General features: G+C 45.8%; 2 protein-coding genes across 2 annotated transcripts in view; both read right to left on the reverse strand.

Annotated features, from left to right (window-relative positions):
• Positions 1-11016: 11016 nt before the first annotated feature.
• LOC138948525 (uncharacterized) overlaps positions 11017-22065 on the reverse strand; it is an 82238-nt gene continuing 71189 nt past the window's right edge. Inside the window, exon 9 of the mRNA XM_070320076.1 lies at positions 11017-11861. The gene's annotated coding sequence lies outside the window, so the exon portion shown is untranslated. The remainder of the gene's footprint in view (positions 11862-22065) is intronic.
• Positions 13839-20529, reverse strand: LOC138948524 (uncharacterized). The gene is made up of 3 exons (XM_070320075.1): positions 20058-20529; positions 17737-17985; positions 13839-16978 (listed from the first exon to the last, which is right to left on the reverse strand). The coding sequence occupies exons 1-3, from the start codon at positions 20527-20529 to the stop codon at positions 13839-13841; spliced, it is 3861 nt and encodes a 1286-aa protein (XP_070176176.1).

Consider the following 22065-nt stretch of genomic DNA (forward strand, 5'->3'; position numbering starts at 1 on the left):
TTGACAAAAGTGTTCCACCTGTTGCCAGAAAACACAACCGTGTCCCGTTCCATTTACGTGATAAAGTGGAAAAAGAGCTGAACAAACTGCAAGAACAGGATATCATTGAAAAGGTCACAGGACCTACAGAGTGGGTCTCACGCATTGTCACACCGCCAAAGCCCAAAAACCCGTCAGAAATACGCGTTTGCTGCGACATGCGTGACGTAAACAAGGCCGTACTTCGCACAAGACACATCACACCCACTATTGAAGAGCTAGTGTCAGACTTAAATGGTGCAAAGGTTTTCAGCAAGATCGATCTGCGTTCAGGCTATCACCAACTTGAGCTTGACCCAGCATCTAGACAGTTCACCACATTTTCCACACACTTGGGCCTGTACAGGTACAAAAGACTCCCATTTGGCCTAAACTCAGCTGCGGAAATTTTCCAGCACACTATTCAAGAAGTGATCTCTGGCGTTTCCGGTGCCAGAAATGTCTCTGATGACATCATTGTCTTCGGGTCAGATCAAGCAGATCACGATCGGGCCCTCGATGAGACTTTGAAACGGCTCCATCAGGCTGGGCTAACCGTTCACAGACAGAAATGTGAATTCAACAAGGACGAGATCGAATTCTTCGGTTTCATCTTCTCCGCTGCAGGCCTCCGCCCAGATCCCAAAAAAGTGCAAGCACTTCATGACATGCCCAGGCCGCAAAATGCATCCGAGGTCCGCTCGTTTCTTGGCATGGTCCAATACAGCTCGCGTTTCATCAACAACTTTGCGACCATCACCGAGCCACTTCGCTCTCTTACAAAACAAAACACGCCATGGGCGTGGACCGAAACGCACGAGACCGCATTTGATACGATCAAACAAGCTCTGTCAGCGACAACCACTCTCGCATACGTCGACCCAAAGAAACACACAGAAATATACGTCGACGCCAGTCCCGTTGGCGTCGCAGGCCTTCTGTGTCAGGAAGGTCGCACGATTGCTTACGCGAGCCGTGTTCTCACCGCAGTGGAGCAGAGGTACTCTCAGACCGAACGCGAGGCCCTTGCTGTCGTTTGGGCATGCGAGCACTTCGACATTTATGTCAGTGGTGCGCCGTTCACAGTCATAACCGACCACCGCCCTCTACTCAACATCTGGCAGAAGCCATCACCTCCCACTCGGATCGCACGATGGTCGTTGCGCCTTCAACCGTACTTACTTACGATGAAGTACAAGCCGGGAAAAGAAAACCCCGCTGACTACATGTCCAGACACCCAACGCATGCAGTCGCTGCATCAAAACATGAAAAGATGGCAGAAGCATACATCAGTTTTCTCGCTGACACTGACACACTCTCTGCGGTCACGCTTGATGAGATTAAAGCAGAAACCGTACAAGACGCCACACTGCAAACAGTCATGAAAATCATCAGCACAGGCAAATGGCATGCACTCAAAGAACTCGCAGATCCTGAGGCAAACTTGGAAGACTTGATACGTTTTCGCAACGTTAAAGATGATCTCTGCGTCAATGCCGAACACAATGTCATTCTAAAAGGTACGCAGCTCGTGATTCCCGCCTCTTTGCGAAAACGGGTCGTTCAAGTGGCCCATGAAGGGCACCAGGGTATAACGAAAACGAAATCGTTCATACGCAGCAAAGTCTGGTTCCCAGGCATGGACAAAGCAGTAGAACTGGAAGTCGAGAGTTGCATTCCGTGTCAGGCCAACACAAATCGTAGTCAGAAAGAACCCATGAACATGTCCGACCTTCCAAGTGGCCCTTGGCTTGAATTGTCTCTTGATTTCTGTGGCCCTCTGCCAAGCGGCGATTACATACTTGTGCTGGTCGATGAATACTCACGTTATCCAATCGCAGAAATCATTCGCAGCACTTCAGCGGATTGCGTGATTCCAATTGTTGACAAAGCCTTTGCCATGTTCGGGTACCCGGAGGTGATCAAAACGGACAACGGGCCCCCATTCCAAAGCCACCAATGGAGGTCATTTATGAAAAGATCGGGCGTCAAACACCGCAGAGTCACGCCACTTTGGCCACAGGCTAATGCTCAAGCAGAAGCTTTTAACAAGCCACTAGAGAAAGCCATCCGTGCGGCACACGCACAACACAAAAATTGGCGATTAGAGCTCACTTCGTTTATTCGCACATACAGGGCGACACCGCACCCTTCGACACTGTTTACACCCTTCAGGCTCTTACTGGGACGCGACCCGAAAACCAAACTTCCAGAGCCACCAATATATGCACATCCCCAAAACAGAGCAACTGAAGAGCTTGCCCGAAAGCATGACGCTTGCGCAAAACAAAAAATGAAGCTATATGCAGACAAACGAAATCACGCCAAACGTGCTGAAATCGCCAGTGGTGATTTTGTTCTAGCAAAGCAAAGGAAAAGGAACAAACTCACACCGCCGTTCAACCCGACTCCCATGGTGGTCACTGCCACAAACGGTTCCATGATAACCGCTCAGTCCTCGCAGGGACAGCCAGTCACACTCACCCGCAACAGCTCATATTTCAAAAAGCTAAAGCATGCGCCACCAGATCGCCATCAGTCTGCTGATGACGTAGATGAACCTCCCTTAGACGTTCAAGAAAGTATTGTCCCTCAGAACACTGTCCCAGATACTGGCGTGAAAGAGGCATGCGGTCAAGCAACATCGTCAACACAACCATGTTCTCTCACGCAATCACAGACACAAACAGCATGCGGTCCATCAGCATCGTCAACACAACCATGTTCTCTCACGCAACCACAGACACAAACATCTCCTATCACCTCACAGACTGTCAGTATTGCCCCCTCTATGACCTCATATCCAAGGCGGTCAACCCGTCAAAAGAAATCCCCAACTCGTTTCAAAGACTATGTGACTGATTTTTGAGATTCAAACGCTATCACATCAGAAGTTAACTAAATTTTTTCTTCCCCCATTTTTTTTCTTTTTAGCTGATTATGCATTAAGTAATGCACTCAGATGTGCGTGCACAATATTTGTTTTTGTTTTATTGTCAACAAACAGCGTTGCCGTGGTACTGTATTAGCGCATTATCAATGCCAGATTATTGATTTTCTATCTTCCATGCCAACTGTTGTTTTGGTTTTGGTTTTCTTATAATGTTTTTTGCCTACAAAGATTGTCGACTCAGTATTGCATTGGTAGCCTACATTATTAGCGTTTTGGTTGTATTTGTTTCTCTTGTTCCTACAAACTGTTGTACTTCTGTGCGCTTGGGGAGAGAAAATGAGAGTAAATTGATAAGCGATGCGAAAATGTTTTAATCATCGATTTGACTTTGTGCTTCAGAAGTTTTTGTTTATTTCTTCGGAATGTTATGTTTTGTTCTGATGTTCTTGTTTTATTCCTGGAAGAAAGGAAGAGATGTAATATTGTTCCACCACGATTGGTTCTGGTGTATCACGTGGTTCATGAATATTAAATCAGTTGGAGACTAATGGCGGAATCCGTGTGCATGTTGGAAGGCTGCGAGCGAAGGCACATAGCAATAGTTCCACTCATACATACACTCTAGCATTCAAAGACACTACAGCGGCCAACTTAAAAGCAAGCAGCTCCAGCTTGAAGCTGCTGTAGTTGGCGCAGTTCTTCTCGGTGGGCTTGAGTCTCCTGCTGGCGTAGGCAATGACGCGTTGCTTCCCATCTTGGACTTGGGAGATGATAGCACTGAGTCCATCATGACTGGCATCAGTTTCCAGGATGAACGGCTTCTCATAGTCGGCGTAGCCCAAGACGGGAGCTGTTGTCAGGGCCGACTTCAGGGACTCAAAGGATGTCTGGTGTCGTTCAGTCCACAGGTGGTGGATGGCTGCCTTCTTCTTCTTGCTTCCTTTGCCGCCTTCTGTCACGAAGTCGTGAAGTGGTCCGGCCAGCTTGGAGAATCCACTGATGAAGCGTCGGTAGTAGCTGGCGAAACCAAGGAAGCTGCGCAGGTCTGTGGTGGTCTTGGGCAGTGGCCAGTTCTGAACAGCCTCAATCTTCCCGGCTTCGCAGCTAATACCGTCCGCTGAAATGGTGTGCCCTAAGTAGACTACCTCTCTTCGCAGGAACTGGCACTTCTCTGGCTTCAGCTTAAGGCCCGTCTCGGTGATGCGCTGGAGGAGGCGCTCAATTAAGGTGCTGCAGGTGCTCGTCGAACGTCTTCGAGTACACTAGTAGGTCGTCCAGGTACACCAACAGAAACTGGAACTGAAAGTCAGACATGGTTGCCTGCATCAGTCTCTGGAAGGTGGCTGGAGCGGAGATAAGACCCATGGGCATCCTAGTGTACTCAAAGAGGCCGAACGGAGTGCAGAAGGCCGTCTTGTGCTGGTCTCGGGGTTCCATGGCAATCTGGTGGTACCCACTCGCCAGATCCAGAGTGGAGAAGTACTGGGCACCGACCAGTGAGTCGAGCGATTCCTGGATGCGGGGAAGCGGATAAGCATCAGGAACTGTCTTCGCGTTGAGACGTCTGTAGTCCACACAGAGCCGGAGACTGCTATCCTTCTTCCTCACCAGCACTACAGGAGCTGCATAAGGGCTGTAGCTCTCTTGGATCACGTTCTGAGCCAACAAGCCCTTAAGGTGATCTTTCACCTCCTGTAGGTGGCAAGGTGGGATGCTGCGGTATGGCTGGGCGACAGGGGCATCGTCAGTGGTGGGGATGCGATGGGTCACCCTGTCAGCGTATCCCAGGTCAGTCTCGCTCTGCACAAACCCGTGCACAAACTTGTTCAGCAGTTCCTGAAGCTTCTCCCTCTGTCTCCTGGTGCCGTCAAAGTTGGGAGTGGGGACTGGGGGCGGTGAAGGGGAAGTCGTGGTCTCCTGCGTGCTAACAGTGATGTTCTGCGATGACACGTCAAACTTGAGTTCCTCATCGCTCTCCACTGTCTCAATCCTCTCCAAAACCGCTACAGCTGTCCTTTGTCTAAGGGTGCAGTCCACTGCAGAGAGGTTGGCTACTCTCACAAACCTGGCTGAGCCTTGACTGACAAGAGTGGGGACCAGCAGCAAACCACCAGGGAGGGGCGTAGACAGTGGGGACGCAATCAGTAGACTTGACTGCTGTGGTCCAGTGATCCGCACCGTAGCAACCGAGCCTGCTGGGATCAATGTTGGTCCAGCAACCTTAGCCAGACCTCCTGTGTGCCGTTGTTGGAGCCTGGCTTCCTGGACCGCTACCTGCAGACTAGCCGGCAAGGAGGAAGCAGCCACGGCAGGTGCCAATCGCTGAAGAATGTTCATCCCAATGAGCGCAGGCACTTCCCTCTTCTTGCTTCTGGTGCCAGGGTCAGGGGAATTCTTCACCACTAGGAATGGAACGTTCTTGAAGCTGTCGCCAAAGATGGTGACCTCCACCAAGGCCACGCCGGCGTGTGGAATCTCCAGTCCATTCGCAGCTCTGAGGGTGAGGAAATCACAGCTGCAAATGGACGTGTTGCGAAGATTAGCTGTCAGCCACTCCTCAGTGATGGTCGACACCTCGCTCCCAGTGTCGATAAGTGCAGCAACAGTCTTTCCCTGCAGGCTTACTTCTGTCGTGGGACACTTCCCAGTAAGTCCCTGCAGGAAACCCTCGCCCCCCGTTGTCTGGTTATGGACAACGGGGGAAATTAGTTTCCCTGTCGCTGCTGGTGGGAGGGGGCATGGGAGTCGGGGTGGGACTGTGCGTTCAGGATCTGCCGTTTCAGCGGGCAGCGGGCCTGAAGATGGCCTTGCTTGTTGCACAGCCAGCAGCGAGGTCGGGGCGCGGACTGTTGGTGGGAGGGGTTGCTCAGGTGGGAGTGTGAAGGGTGGTTCTGGGAGGGCTCTGGATAGGCGGGGCGCTGGTTCAGCTCCGTCCGGAGTGCGGCGGTCTGCTTCACCAGCTCTTCCACTTGGTGACGGAGCTCGTCGACCTCTGAGCTCCGGGCTGGTGTAGCAGTCACCTGCTCCGAGCGGACGTCGCAGTCGGCGTCCTCCCTCATCCACCGCAAAGCCTCTGCGCGGACGGCGGCGAAGCCTGCATCCTCCCTCTCCCGGATGAACCGACGGATGTCTCGCCTGAGTGCTGGAGGCTGCAGCCCATCCACGAACCTGTCGCGGAGTGCCTCATCTGTCACTGTGTCGACTGCAAGGTTGTTGAGCCGCGCCTGCAGGGCATGGAGGGTCTGGGCGTAATTGAGGACCCCCTCATTGTTGCCCTGCCGCCGACTGTGGAAGGTGGACAGCATCGTCGGCTTGGTCCGGTGGTCTCCAAAGCTCTCCTGCAGGGCAGCGAGCACCAGATCTGCCGTCGCGGTGTCAGCAGGTGGACGACCGGTGACCTCCCTCCGCGCGGCGCCTTCGAGGGACTGGATCATCCATTCTGCCGACTCTCCTCCCAGGTTCTCCAAGGCGTAGTGGTGGATGATGCGCCACGCTTCCCTGGTGAAGTCCTCTAGCTCACAGCCCTCGCTGTCGCCGGTGAAGAGGGGGAGCTTGGGTGGGCGCACAGCCTGCCAGCGTTGTCGCGCAGCATCGCGGGCAGCTTGGTCAGCCATCTTGTTGTCTACCTTTACACTGCTTTCTGGTATTATTAAGATTTTAAAGTTACTGGTGCCTATGCTCCTCTAATCCTGCTCCGCAAGCGCCAGATGTGGGAATGTCGGGTGTAAGGACAAGGATATATAGCACAGGCAGAGGAGCATACAATTAAGACACCGAAGACAGAGGTTGCTTTAACTTATCTTTTATTGAAGGAAATGTAACTAAAAATAACCACTCAGTTAGCTTATCTAAATCATAAATATTCCAAAACAGTTTAGCTAAATTTGGTTGCAACTAGAAACAATGCTATAAGTTATAAAATAGAAACAATAAACAGAACTCTAATACAAGAAATAGCAATGCTTACATCTAACCAGAAATACCAATTATGAATTCTGATATCTACCAGTACCAGAATCAGCTAGAAACAATATATGTATTTCTGGTGCAATTAAACCAGAAACAATATTTGCCAGAAAGCAGGGAAAAAAGGATTATTCTTATTCTGGTAGCAAACCAGAAATATAAACTATGTGTATATAAATGTGTATATAAATGACCCAGAAACAATATATGTATTTCTGGTGCAAACCAGAAATATAAACTATGAATATGAAACCAGAATTTCTGGTGTAAACCAGAAATGAGTGTAATGAAAAGGCAAGGTTATTCTGGTAGCAACCAGAAATATAACTATGAGTTCTGGTATCAACCAGAAAGCAGTGTAAAGAAGAAGGCACTAAAAAGAAAAGAAAATACAGTTATAAACAACATGCCTTCTAAGTCACACATGACATAATACAAAGCATAACCCACTGAATGTGTCATTTGTCAAAATAATCATGACAAATATAGACAAGTAACAATACAGCCAAAATCCTGCAGACACAGCATTCTCTGAAAGAGAATCCACAGTGAGTTAAACAACTCCACAACAGCTAATGTCAAGGGAAGTAACCAACATCTTCCCTTAGGCCTAAGCCTTGCATAGGAAAATGCTCTACATAAATTAAACAACTGCATGAACCGCAACTGCAAAATAATAGTTATTATTAAGCATGTTCATTGCCATGAAGACACATCTTCATCGAGTTGAATAATAACGACAAGAATATGGGGTAAGCGCAAGCTCCCATGCTTCAAAATGAAGCGTTAGACAACAGCCTATTACTCTACAGGGAAACGCGACTAAATCAAAGCGCGACTGCACAAAATGTTAGGTTTTTATCAGTCGCTAAGCTCTTCTGTAGGCAAACACATTTTAAGTGCAAGCGCGACTGCACACAATGTTCAGTTTTATCAGTCGCAAAGTTCTTCTGCAGGCAAGTGCCTTTAAAGTGCAACATGAGAATTAACAGTCAAAATTGTGCATCCTGTAGACAGTATATTCCTATTGTCTGAGATCTTAACTCAGAAGATCTCTATCATTATCATGCCTGAATTAGTCAAAGGAATGATAATCAAAACTCATAAGATTATGTACAGGTAAAAGGGTAATACAAATGAAGACTAGCAAACTATCAGAGTATGAAACTGCATGTGACAAACAAAGTAGAAACAGTAGAGTGACACAGGACAGAATACATAACATGACTGGCTCACACAAAGCCAGACAAAAGACAGGGAAGGTAAGCCATGTATCAGGGGCGGACCTAGGGGAATGGGGGCGCTCTGACATCATTACACGGGGGACGCCGGTCAAAAATGGCGGACACTACTCTTACATCAGCCAATCAACCGTCAACGACATACGGCTTGAAATGCAGCAACATGATCAAACACATGAAACGTAACGCATCACAAAACTTCATAAAGCATGTCATTTTGTTGTACACTTCGCCTACAAAGTTACAGTTACAGTACTGGAAACAAAGAGCGATCCTCAGCGAAGCGAAAACTGAGAACTTCTTTGTTCCTCAACAAACTGGCTACGAAGCGGAATTCCGTCCAGCAAAGTATTCAAATCCCTTCTCATCGAAAACCGAAATCTGAGAAAGGTTCGACTTACCTTACCGGACTTCATCGTTATTAAACTGTCCTTGTAAAAAGGAGATCTAACATGGGTAACAGGCTTTTCTCATCGAGTTCATTACCCAAAATATATATGTGTCAACCATAATTCCCGTTCATCAATTGTAGGGGTTTCTGCGCCTAAATCGTAAATAGGTAGCTTTACGGGCCAATGGCACGGAGGGCTTAACTTTGGACTTTTAACCGACTACTACTCAGACTTTACTGATCTCCAGAAATAATATGTGATGAAAATGGGAAAAAGATCGCAACGATACACATGGGTCTTCTCGACATAAAATATTGCGAGACAGGCTTTTTCTCAGCGAAAACGAAACGTATGAGAACGAGTCTGCCTTACTTGATTCTTACGAGTCTTTAATTTACAAGACTCTAAGACAACTTTAGAATAACTGGTCATCAAATATTAGAAGTTATTAACGCTCAATTTCAGCACCAAATCATAAAAGTAATTAGAAACTGATCTAGAACACACATCTCTCTGATAGATCAAAATGGCGTCATCAACTCTGACGCGAGACCGGTCGGACATCGCCCGGGACCAAATCAGAGGCAAAATGTACATATATATGCAAACATCATAGCATCTAATGAACATAAGAATAAAGCATAAGGAATGAATAAAGCATTTAGTTACTTACAGATTCTCCTCAGTGAGCACACTTGAAAGAAACACAAACTCTGCTGCTGACGCCTTGTCGCGAAACACAAAGACTGAAAGAGACATGTCTCGGAATGAAAACCACAAGTCGACCGCTTACTAACTTCGCGCCAAACTACACTAGACCGGTTCACGACAAATTAGAGCAGAGCTTCGACACGTTCACGGCTACCGACAACACACATGGAGCACCCAGCTCGCAGTGTCACAAATCGCGTTTTTTGCTCTACTCTAAATGTTTGCTCTTTAAAGACAGGTCACTTCCGATCCCCTGTGGTGATAAGCCAATGGGGAGGCTACCTTGTGTCAGACAACGGGGGGCGTTCTACTTAAAATGCCTGCCCAATGAAAGGGATCGTTACCGAGGCATGAAGCCGTGTCGGTGTCACGCACCGGAAATATTACGCACACCGGATAAGGCTCATTAGATTACAAGCAGTGTCAAAGCTGATACACAGAAGGGGGGGGGGGGGGGGGGTAAGAGACTAAAACCTCCAAGCCACCTGGCATCTTCTATGATGTACCCTGTCAAAAGAAATGACACCCACTTGACAAAACGCCGAGTCCAACGATACCCAGACAGTCTGGCGGCACATTACATAACGACCACCTAAATCTGAGATAAGAGATTAGAAATGCATCCGGTCGGGGTCTACCCTACGATAGTAAACACACAATAAAGTACAATGCACAAAGACAACCAGGTATTATTTAGTCACTCCTTAGGCACTGATGGTTAGAGGTTACGCTGCTGCTTCTCATCATTTCAAGTTAGGGATTTAGCACAAAGGGCATTTTTTAAAGGTAACCCCAATGTGATTAGCACACACACACAGGGAATAGCTATAGACAGGGGAGGCAACTGGGTCGGGCAGGAGATAATCACACACAGAGAGACGGGGTACGCCACTTGGCTACACATGTGTAGGATTCCATAGCTGTTGTACCAGCCCTCTATGATGAAGAATGCATGTGACATGTGCAGGGTTGCATAGCTGTTGTACCAGCTCTGTATGAAGAAGTATGCACGTGACATGTGTAGGATTCCATAGCTGTTGTACCAGCCCTGTATGATGAAGAATGCATGTGACATGTGCAGGGTTCCATAGCTGCTGTACCAGCCCTGTATGATGATGGATGCATGTGACATGTGCAGGGTTCCATAGCTGTTGTACCAGCCCTCTATGATGAAGAATGCATGTGACATGTGCAGGGTTCCATAGCTGCTGTACCAGCCCTGTATGATGATGGATGCATGTGACATGTGGAGGGTTCCATAGCTGTTGTACCTGCCCTGTATGATGATGAATGCATGTGACATGTGCAGGGTTCCATAGCTGCTGTACCAGCCCTGTATGATGATGGATGCATGTGACATGTGGAAGGTTCCATAGCTGCTGTACCAGCCCTGTATGATGATGAATGCATGTGACATGTGCAGGGTTCCATAGCTGCTGTACCAGCCCTTTATGATGATGGATGCATGTGACATGTGGAGGGTTCCATAGCCGTTGTACCAGCCCTGTATTATGAGTACAAGTATCTGTAAAGAATAATGAATACTGAGTAATTCTTTCACTTCACGTTTTTTTAAATCCGTGCTCTGTGTTCCCAAACTACAAAAAAAAATTCTAATGAATACCAACACACCAACACGGCAATGGATGATTTAACACACACACACACACACACACACACACACACACACACACACACACACACACACACACACACACACACACACCATGACAAGAACCATCACCACATACATCACAACCTTTTAGTCAAACTACGAACGAAATAACATCGCAGTATTTGTTGATCTGTTTATTCAGAGAATAATCGTAACATACAAATAATCTTAACATGTTCGCACTTGGAATCAAATCTGTGTGAATACAGGGAAGGAACAGGCGTAACGTACCATCTTCTGTTTCAACCAGTTAACCATGAAAGACATATCCCAATGACACACGATGACAACCTCCATAGCCACATCCACAAACATCACAACCTTTTTATCAATCTACTAACGGAACCGCATTGTTTGTATTTTTGTGCAGAGATTTATCCCGAGAATACAAATTCATATAACATGTTCACTTTAAGAACAATACCCTTGTGAATACAGGAAAGAAACAGGCCATCTACTCTTTCAAGAAATTAACTATGAAATAGATAACCGAATGATCACATAGAACTGTAAAAGTCCAATGACTCTGTGCAAAGCCTCGAGTCATTCACAATGTGAACACGTGCAACAACATAACAAAAACAACGCGACTGAAAATGTACAAATTAAAAGTTAGCCTAAATTAGACACAAAATAACGTGGATACATAGAAAAAGATGATGATGTTTAAAAAGTAAATAAAAGTAAAATATTTACCTTGCACAAACAGAGAATTCAATAAACAATACACCAATATTGTTACGTGGTATACGTATAATAAGCGCCTGTAGACTAAATGCGAGAACAGCCTACTCAACAACAAAACAACTTCCCCGAAACAAACAAATCAAAACAAAGCTGAATGAACAACATATTATGAGGACAAGGGGAGTAACCCCAGCAATTCTCATCACTTGTTCACGTGTAAATGTCTCCCCTTGTTTGAACACACACCAGAGTGTGCAGTTTTAACTCTTCGTTTGACCTTGACTTTGGTCACTTTTACTGAAGGCAAAGTTGTAAACACACACGGTTTTACAGAAACACATGATACAGCTAACAAGGAACTTAGTCGATAAATATCGACAGGGGGCCGACAAATGGTTTAAATGGGAAATGTGTGTATATGGGTGTGGGTTTGAAACAAACAAACAAACCAACCCATGTGAACCCCGGGCCGCAGGCCTTCGATGTAGTGATTGAAAAAAAAGGATGTTCTCAAATGGTTCAATTCTCATTTGGTCTGATTCTCAAATGGTACCGGTATACTCCCCCCCCCCCCCCCCTGGCCGCAGGCCTAGGAGTAAAATTTTATAGACACTGACCTTCTTCCCAGGGGTCATTGACCCAGTTTTAGCTATGAGAGGTGGTTCGCCCAGAGGCTGTAGAGTATACTGGGGCGGTCTCTTTGATGTCTTGAGAGGAAACTTGGCCAGGGTAGTACATGCACCAGAACTGGTGGACACCAAGGACAAACATGAAATCGAAGCAGTTTGCTTTCAGAGGGAACGGTCGTCAGCAACTCAAACTTCTCTGTTTTCTTTTTTTTTTAAATCTGACTTTCTTTGTGGCCCCCTGACTCCGCCCCCCTCCCTCTGTAAGGACCCCCCTCCACAAGGACCGATTTTTGTCAACATTTTAAAGGTCGCTAGAGAGGGGTTCCACTGTATGACCTAACCGCTACTGGCAGACGGCCTCAATCTTCACGCGCAAAGACGAGATTAATAGGTGCTCGGTTTTGGTATTTTGAATTACATTACATTAAACCTTTGTTGGGTTTCATGGTCATGGCAACAGCCATAATAATATTACATGATGTATAATATCATATTTCAGCATATGTGAATTACATGTCATCATACTAAACTGTCATACATTTTTATTCCTACATTATTCTGATTGATCACAACCAAACCTACTATCATTGGACACATCCAAATGCAAGCGCCTGTTCTTGACAATTTAGATCAGTGCAATTTCCTGGGTCGGGCTTTGCCACAGACACTCACGGTTTGGCCTGTAGGTAAAATGTACAATGTATTTTCTGATTTGTGCACAAAAGCTTTTTTTCTTTTTTCTTTTTTTTAACATAACAATGTTTAATGTCACTGTATGTTTAAAAGACCATGGTCATATTTGTAAAAAAAAATGTTAAATTAGAAAATAAATAACATTTTGGTTCATGATTTTTCCTACACCTGTGCTAAAAATAAGAAATAAAAATGTCGGGTATATAAGTCACTCAAATACAGCTAGGTATGAATGGCTCGGTTTGAGTTTGTTGCAGTTGACCCTGCACAAAGCGACATATCATGTTTTTGTTGAACAATTTTGACGTCACCCCTCCCATAGGGTGACGTATTTCACAACTTCCTGTGTTACACAAACTCTGTGATGACCAATTTTGACGTCACCCCTCCCATAGGGTGACGGATTTCACAACTTTCTACAGATGAACAATTTTGACGTCACCCCTCCCATAGGGTGACGGATGTCACAACTTCCTGTGTACACAAACTGATGACGTATTTCACAACAAAATGGCGCTGCCCATGGTCAACCTCGAAACTATCCGTATAGAATGGGGGCGTCCTCGCCCCCATAATAATACGTGCACAGCATCAATAGTCTGTTTGTTGGGAATGGGAACCACACGCACACATACACACACACACACACGCACACACACACACACACACACACACACACACACACACACACACACATATATATATATATATAAATATATATTATCTATATATACACACACAAACACACACACATACACACACACACACATACACACACACACACACACACACACACGTGCGCGCGCATGGTGATCAGTCTGCCTGCACGCACTATGTGTCAAAAAAACATAAAGCAGGCTGTCGTGAATTTAGCGTCTTTTCAAACAGTCCTGGGTTTATTTTGGTCACAAGTTTCCTGTTGAGATCCCTCCTCACTGTGCTGATAGTTGTAGTGACGGCTGCCGGGGAACACTGTCAGGATGACTGGGAGACTTGTACTGCTGGAGCAGCTGCACGATTTCTCTGTGACCGTGTTTTTGGGCTCTCTTCAGTGCATTATACAACACACGTGCTTCCTTGTTCATATCGGCGTTGTGCTGCAAGGCGTATTGAACGATATCGTGGTTGCCGTGTGTACAGGCCTGCAATAGGAGTTTCTTACCGACCTTGTCAGTAATGTTCACGTTCGCACCGTGCTGCAGCAGGAGATGAGCGATGTTGTGGCGGTTATCCTCACAAGCAAAATGCAGGGCTGTCCTATCAAGTGCGTCAGAAATGTTCACGTCTGCACCGTGCCGCAGGAGGAGGCGAACGACGTCACGATGACCATACATACAGGCCAAGGTCAGGGGTGTCAGATCAAGTGCATCAGACATGTTGACATCAGCGTTGTGGAGCAGAAGAAGCTGAGCGATGTCTGTTTTACCAAGTATGCTGGCCACTCGTAATGGGGACCAGCAGCCATCACTTGCTGCGTTGACGTCGATGTCGTCCCGTTGCAAAAGTAGACGTACGGTCTCTGTGTGACCAGCTTCACACGCCCTGTTCAGAGCAGTCACACCCTGGTTGTCCTTCATGTTGATGTCAACCTTTGCCGGTGGTTCACACAGCACAGTGGAAGGGCGTTTACCTTCGTCATCACTCACGCTGACAGTGTCCTTGCATCCAAGCAGCAAACGTACGACGTCTGTATTACCACGCTGGCATGCACCGTGTAGAGCAGTTTCACTGCATGACGTGTTCTGATTGTTGACATCAGCCCCGTGGTTGATGAGGAGTCGCACGATGTCTGCGTTATTCCCATTACATGCACAGTGTAGCGGTGTTTCGTTGTAAACGTTTATCACGTTGATGTGTGCTCTGTTGGCGACGAGTAGTCTCACAATGTCTGTGTTGTGACGTGCGCATGCCAAGTAGAGTGGAGTTTGACCTTTACATGATGTGTTGATGTCGGCCCCGGACTGTATCAGAAGCTGTGCAATGTCTGTCTTTCCTTGGAAACAAGCGTGATGCAGAGGCGTCCAGCCGACAGAAGTCTTCGCATCAACATGTGCATTGTGCAGGATAAGAAGCTCAGCGATGTCTGTGTCACCCTGTTTACATACTGTGTGTAGAGGAGTAATTCCTTTACGGTCCACAGCATTCACAAGGCCTCCTCTCTCAACAAGTAGTTGCATTGTCTCCAGGCATTGTCCACGACATGCATAGTGCAGTGGAGTTAATCCCGACTTGGCCGTGGCGTTAAGGTTCGCGTCCAGGTCCACTAGAAGAGAAGCGATATCAGCATGACAGTTGTTAGATGCAATGTGCAGTGGAGTCAAGCCATTCTTGCCTTTGCTGTCAACTGTGGTATGGTAACAAAAACAGTCTTTGACAGTTGTGTCGTCACATACTTTGCATGCAGCAAACATGGAACGTGTCCATTTCTCTTGGCATTGTGTGTCGTAGTTGTGTTGGTCAAGTCGTTGTTTTGCCAGCTGTGGCGGTGTCTTACCTGCCTCGTTTTTCACCGTCAGTGAGGCTCCACTCCTGACCGCCATTTTGATCGCCTCCAGGTGTCCTGCTTCTGCCGCCAGGTGGAGCAAGGTGTTTCCTTCTCTGTCTTGTTCGTCCACCTGTTGGTCTGTCAGGAGTCGATATGTCAGGTACACATGTTGACGTGGGAAAGAGATGTGAATGATGTCATCCTTGATGTTTGCAGTGATGAGATTTTCTTGGATAAAAACATCAAGGTACCGGAAAAGACTTGTCCTGAGGCCTGATAAAATCTTGTCACACACTGAGCGTAATTCCACTGTGTGTCGTTTACCTGTGGATGGCAAAGGAAGGTGCATGTTCCCTGCGTAAGATTTGTCAGCAATCTTACTCAAAAGTTGACGAAACATGTGTGAACTATTGCTGATCTGGAGAGCTTTCAGCAGGGCAGTCCCGAAGGCTGCAGAATGGACGTGGTCAGACATGATGTTGCTGTCCGTGTTCTGTTCTTTGGTCATCCTGAGGCACCATTCAGTCAGACGGTCAGACGGTCCCCACACTGACCAGTAAAGCAGAGGCAATTTGTGGTCAGGATCCAGTGCACCAATGACAGCTTGCAGGCAGTTGTTCTCTCTGCAGAACGCCTCAAATCCACACAGAAACTGTTCGCTGTGAAGACAGGGGTGCTGAATCATCTCAGGCAGACGTCCTCTAATCATTTCCTCGTACATTCTTCGCATTAGCAGAGGGTCTTTCTCAACTGGGTGTTCTGTTCGCACAAACTGCACGAGATGCATGGTGTCACAAACTTGCACCAGTACTGACTTCAGGTAAGTGTTAGCAAAGGCCAGTCCAACAGCATCATAGACTTCTCTGGTGATGAACCCTCTTCCTCTGTGTACCAGAAGGAAACCTTTCAGGAGACTGGCATACTCCTCTAGCTGAGCGTCCGAGTAGTCGCTGAAACCAAGACGTTCCAATGGTGGTTGTGCTTGACCCGTGTTGTCCGAGAAGAAGCCTTGACTGCGCATGGTCAGAGCAAAAAGGGCTGCCAGTATCAGTCCATGATTGGGGTCACGGAGCATGCGCACCAGGAGATCTGCGTAGGGCTCAACTGAAAGAAGAGGATCTTGACCTAGTTCTACAAGCCCCACGCTGCTCAGCAGAGGACGGACAGAGGCACGATCAAACTGCTGAAGCTCAAGCAGCACGGGGGGATAGACAACAAAGACAAGCTTGGTGGTCAGACTATTGATGCTGTACAAACTGTGCTTATAGAACCTGTGGTACTGTTCCCTGTCAAAGCGGACATCCCCAAAGGCACATTCAAAAATCACAAGACTCCCCCTCTCTACAGGCCCCTTCTTATCCCAGTCACTGACACAGCTGAGATCATACACTGTGTAGCCCTTCTTACGGTAGTGACGGCGTAGAGCGGAGAGAAAAGACTGTCTGGTAAGACCTGGGTGTGCTGACAGTAACAGCAGACGTTCCCCTGCTGTCAGGATGTGCAGCGCCCTTCTGAAGCTGTCTGTGTTGATAATGTTGTCAACTGCCTCGTCGTCTTCCCCAGCCAGTGCTCCATGATCCATGGCATCTTGTAACATTACAGAGCACAGCAAATAACGTCTTGTGTGAAATGCATTTCCAGTGCAAACTTAAAAAAGATATCTAAAGGAACTAAGACTGCCAGATTGAATGTTAAATTCAGATGAGTGAAAAAGACAGGGTAACCTTCTTGATTACAGCAGTTAAAGTATATTTAAAATGATATTGTCATAACTCAGGGGCGAGAAATAAAAATTGTGTAAAAATTCTACGCCGTTACAGATCAACATTGTGCGGATGGGATAATGCTTTCATCTTCGTGACCGACTGTTATTAAGAGTGTGTGTGTGTGTGTGTGTGTGTGTGTGTGTGTGTGTGTGTGTGTGTGTGTGTGTGTGTGTGTGTGTGTGTGTGTGTGTGTGTGTGTGTGTGTGGAGCGATTGAGAGTAAACGACTGGACCGATCTTTATGAAAGTTGACATGAGAGTTCCTAGGTATGATATCCCCGGACGTTTTGTTCTTTTTTTCGATAAATGTCTTTGATGACGTCATATCCGGCTTTTTGTAAAAGTTGAGGCGGCACTGTCACACCCTCATCAGCTAACAGAGACAAAGAGGCAGGTCATGGGATAAAGCCTTTTATTTTTGTTCAGTCATTCAGGTATTTATCATTTTTAGCAATTTAATGTCTGTAAACGTAGAGTTCTAATAAGAGACATGTTGAACCATCACTTTCTGTCGGTGAAACAGATGTGATATGTGACCGTACTGTGTTTGACATTAGAAATTAAATATTTCCTCAGTTACCTGTCAGGGCCAGCAAAGGGTTACGTTGTTCTCCAGCAGTGACAGCATAGAACACATTATTAGTAATGCGAGGTCTGTGCTGATACACGTGATGCTCGTTGATCTGGTTGAGAACCCGGTTGTCATTGTGAACCCGGTTGTCATTGTGAACCTGGTTGTGAAAATTCTTGATGTAGTTGGAACTGTTGATGGTATCAGCGATGTTGGTGGGGCCCTCTGAGTGATTGTGGATTTCCAGCTGCGGATGATCTGAAACACAGAGCATTAATGAGACAACACATGTGGACCCTGATATCTACCGTAGTACTCAGCGGCGGTGCACGAGTTCTTCAAACCAGGGTACTGGAATACACGTTTTGAAATGTGACAATAATATAACAAAGTTCAGTCGTCTTGACCAAGCGAAGTGTGTTTTGTGCAGAGAGAGAGAGAGAGAGAGAGAGAGAGAGAGAGAGAGAGAGAGAGAGAGAGAGACTGAACTTTATAACACAAGCATAGAGGTTTTAGGCAGAGCCTAATCTTCAAAGAGAGAGAGAGAGATGGGGGGAGGGAGGTAGAGAGAGAGAGAGAGAGCGGGGGCGGGAGAGAGATGGAGAGTCCAGGACGGAATTTCCGTTTTGCTCAGGAGGCTGCAGACGGATTTTTGAAAATTCCGGAGCAAGGCCACTGTGTTTGGGTGGGGGGTGCTTGAGAGGTCAGCCACCTTTGACCATGCCTGATAAGGACGGTTGTGTGGTGCCAAGAGGGGAGGATTTCATGTTATACTGGTGAATGTGGCATCTTAAGTGCTGTGTAATTAGCCTTCCTTATTCCTTATATACCCCACTTTCGGGGATTCAGAGACCTTCAGTGGTAGAGAAAATGTGCATTCCTGATCTATGAACCAGTGGTATTTCGCTTCAGATACATTTAGTCCTTTAGAAAGTTGGCAACTAAAACAAGCTTGCTTGAAACTTATTTCTCTTTTAATTCAAGCTATGATTCAACAATCATTTGCGAATTTAACTCCTAAAATGAAAAAGCAGCATCAGAAGATTGTATGTGCATGGCAAGGGATATAACTCTGGAGGTTTCTGTTTTTGTCTAAACTTTCTTCTTTTTAACCTGAGCAGCTAGCCCTTTTGAAAGTATTCAATTGAAACAAACTCAGTGACTTGAAACTTGTTTCTCATTTGGTTGAAGCTATGGTTCAACAATTATTTTAGAATTTACCTCCTGCAATGATAAATTCATAAGCTTCATTTAAAGAAGTTGTTATACAAGGGAGGTGACTGTAATTTCCTGTGTTTGTGAAAACTTTTTGTTAGCATGGTAATTTTCCTTTAATTCAGTAAATATTTTTTAAATCAAAGACGAAACTTGGTGATAAAATCAATCACCTTCAAGTTTACAAGATTTTTAATTTGGGCATCTCCAATTTTAAGTTTTTGTTAGCAAAGAGAGGCTTCTAAACCCCTTCTTCAAATGTGTTGACCTTGTTTTTTGTAGACCCTCTAGCAAGAGTGATGCAATCAAACACCTTCAAGTATAGAGGTTTTTCATGTTGTGCATCCCCCCCAAAAATTTTTTGTTGTTGTTGTTGTTGCTGTTTTCAGTTTTAAAACCAGGAGAGGCTCAAATAGCCCCTCTTGGAATGCTAACATTCATTTTCAGCTGGGTGGTTACAAATACCTTCAGGTTTACAAGATTGTTCATATTATACTTATCCGCAAAGCCTGTTTGTTCTGAAATAGATTTAGAGTCAAAAGAGGCCATTCAAATCCTCCCTGAAATGCGAAAATTTGTTTTTCGGTGGGGGGCGCTGCCCCCCCTGGACCCCCCAGCAAGGGCGCTGCCCCTGCACCCCGCCGGGGCCTTGACGGCCCCTGGACCACGGCCTTTTCAGTTTTTTAATTTTCCAACAGTTGCACCCATGAAAGTGTGTCTGTGTGACAGAGACAGAGACCCTGAGAGAGAAAGAGACAGAGACCCTGAGAGAGAAAGAGACAGAGAGACAGAGAGTACATTATCATTATACTAAGTAAGGAGCACACACTCGTACAAAAGCAAACAATACTCGTCAACTGTAAGATTTGACCGATCTTGACCAGGACATGAGTCTTTTCCTTTTCAAACTCTATTACTTTCAACGTCACCCGTCCCTCAAAGTTTATCTTAGAAGGAAAATTTGCAAGGAAGCCAATGCTCTGTTGTGAATAGGTTGATCAGTTGGTAATAAATCACACAAAGAAACTACATGTGAACATTTAATATGGACAAAATAAAGTCTTACTATCGTTTACGAACAATTAGAGGGCCACCCAGATAGTTGCAGTACTTACTGGAATTGAATGTGTAGCCTGGTGCCACCGCTCCTCTAACACTGGCTTCCATCATGTCCTGAGGAAACGACGCTTCCATGTCCATGGGCTGAGCCAGTTGTTTTGGCACGGTAGAGTGATGATAGTCATGGTGCTGCACCGTGCCTCGTGGAGTGTTGTGGTCAGAAGCCAGAGAGAGGTCGACTGGAGGCTGTGTAAAGTCCTCAGCACTGTTGGTAGGGCTGGCGATACCATCGGGTGGGTGTGGCACAGTGTGTGGAATGGTGTCGTGAAAAGAGGGAGGGTGCGGCACAGTGTGTGGAATGGTGTCGTGAGAAGAGGGAGGGTGTGACACAGTGTGTGGAATGGTGTCGTGAGAAGAGGGAGGGTGTGGCACAGTGTGTGGAATGGTGTCGTGAGAAGAGGGAGGGTGAGGCACAGTGTGTGGAATGGTGTCGTGAGAAGAGGGGTCCTCCTCTCCGGGAGTTTCCATTTTGTCACAAGCGAGGTTTACTGTAACATTAAACATGACGTTTTGGATAGGCCTCTATTGAATAGAAGTGATGGGTTTTAATTCCAAAATTATTTCGTATAATAGAGATAGTCTCTTGTCAGTGTTGTGAACAAAATCTCGAGAGAAAAGAAAACCTGTTTCCCAGGAAACCCAAGAAACAATGTGTGCAAGTCACTGAGTAAAGAATGCGTGAACAACGTAAAGAAAAAGAATAAACATGTAAAAGGACACAGACATCAAATCAGGCCATGCAGCAGTCACTAGAGGTTATTATCCAACCTTTTCTGCATTACACAAGACTCAGGAAAAAGTAGGTCAGTCATTTGTTGACAATGCAGTAATTTCATAAACGTTGAACAGGTTGTGAAAATAGTTTGGACAATGAAGGGCCTAGGCCGTTTTCCAACGCATACTTTTTAATTCTTCCTTGCTGCATTTTCATTTTCATTTCACACTAACTGGCAAGACTGAATCATTTGGTGTGTCTAAAGGTAAAACAAGGTTGTGAGAAAGTGAGCAGATGGAGTTTCAGATTGTATATATATATATAAACAACAGACTGCATGACAATATGTCATCCTAAAAATATGGGTGGGTATGACGTAGGTTCTTCCCTATCGATCGGACTGTGGCACCATGTGTTAAAACAGTTGTATTCAGTTGCATAAATACAAAGCCGTAATTGAAAGTTGTAATTAAGGGAGCACAACAAGATAAACTTATAAATGTGCTCTTAGAAACAAACGAGTAATGTGGCGGACAATATTGTAAATGCATGATATTTAAACAAATGAAAACAAGAACAACAACAACGATAACTATGGCACTATGTAACACCTTGCGAATTGTAGAAATGTTTCCTGCAGCGATACACACCCGAGTGAAGTTATTAGAAATGTGTTGACAGACACGGTTCTTAGAAATATCAAATGAAAAATGTTTAGAAATAAATTGCTCAGCCATTGCATATTCTACAGCACTTCCACAGTACAGTCTTACTTAGTACTGCCCGCAGTGAAAGACGATGAAGATTGGCGTTGCCTGAAAGGCACACTTACCGCTTTCATGGTGCAAACACAGACATCTTGACAGAAGAGAAAAGGATGTTGATGGGTGAAGATGGGCGACCTATCACTGTGATGCAGGGATCAGGAAACGACACCGTACACAAACATGGCGTCGTGTGTTTCTGTAAGCCTGGCGTATGGTTTAAACTGTTTTATTTAACGTTTGTGCATTATTTACAAAAAACGCCTGGCGTATGAATACTGGGTGAAGATTTTAAGGAACAAACACTAGTGTTGTTGCCTACAGATCGACAGATCGACCCTCATTTATTTCCAATGTCATAGCCGCGCATTTTTAGTCAAATGGAAATAAACATTTAGGATTTTTTTTTAAATTTGCGTAAGAAAAACCCAAGCACTTTTTTCTACTCAAACAAAGACTGCCAGCTTTACTTTCAGGGGATTCCCCTTGGCCTTGGCAATGTTGCGGTGGGAGGGAGGAAATGTG

The sequence above is a fragment of the Littorina saxatilis genome, linkage group LG15, assembly GCF_037325665.1.
Source record: "Littorina saxatilis isolate snail1 linkage group LG15, US_GU_Lsax_2.0, whole genome shotgun sequence".
NCBI lineage: Eukaryota > Metazoa > Mollusca > Gastropoda > Littorinimorpha > Littorinidae > Littorina > Littorina saxatilis.

Coding starts and splice junctions, on each gene's coding strand:
- LOC138948524 (XM_070320075.1), bottom strand. CDS start 20,529: ATGGAAACTCCCGGAGAGGAGGACCCCTCTTCTCACGACACCATTCCA. Junction 17,986..20,057: donor AGGCTACACATTCAATTCCA/GTAAGTACTGCA, acceptor TCTGTGTTTCAG/ATCATCCGCAGCTGGAAATC. Junction 16,979..17,736: donor CCCTTTGCTGGCCCTGACAG/GTAACTGAGGAA, acceptor TAATGTTACAAG/ATGCCATGGATCATGGAGCA.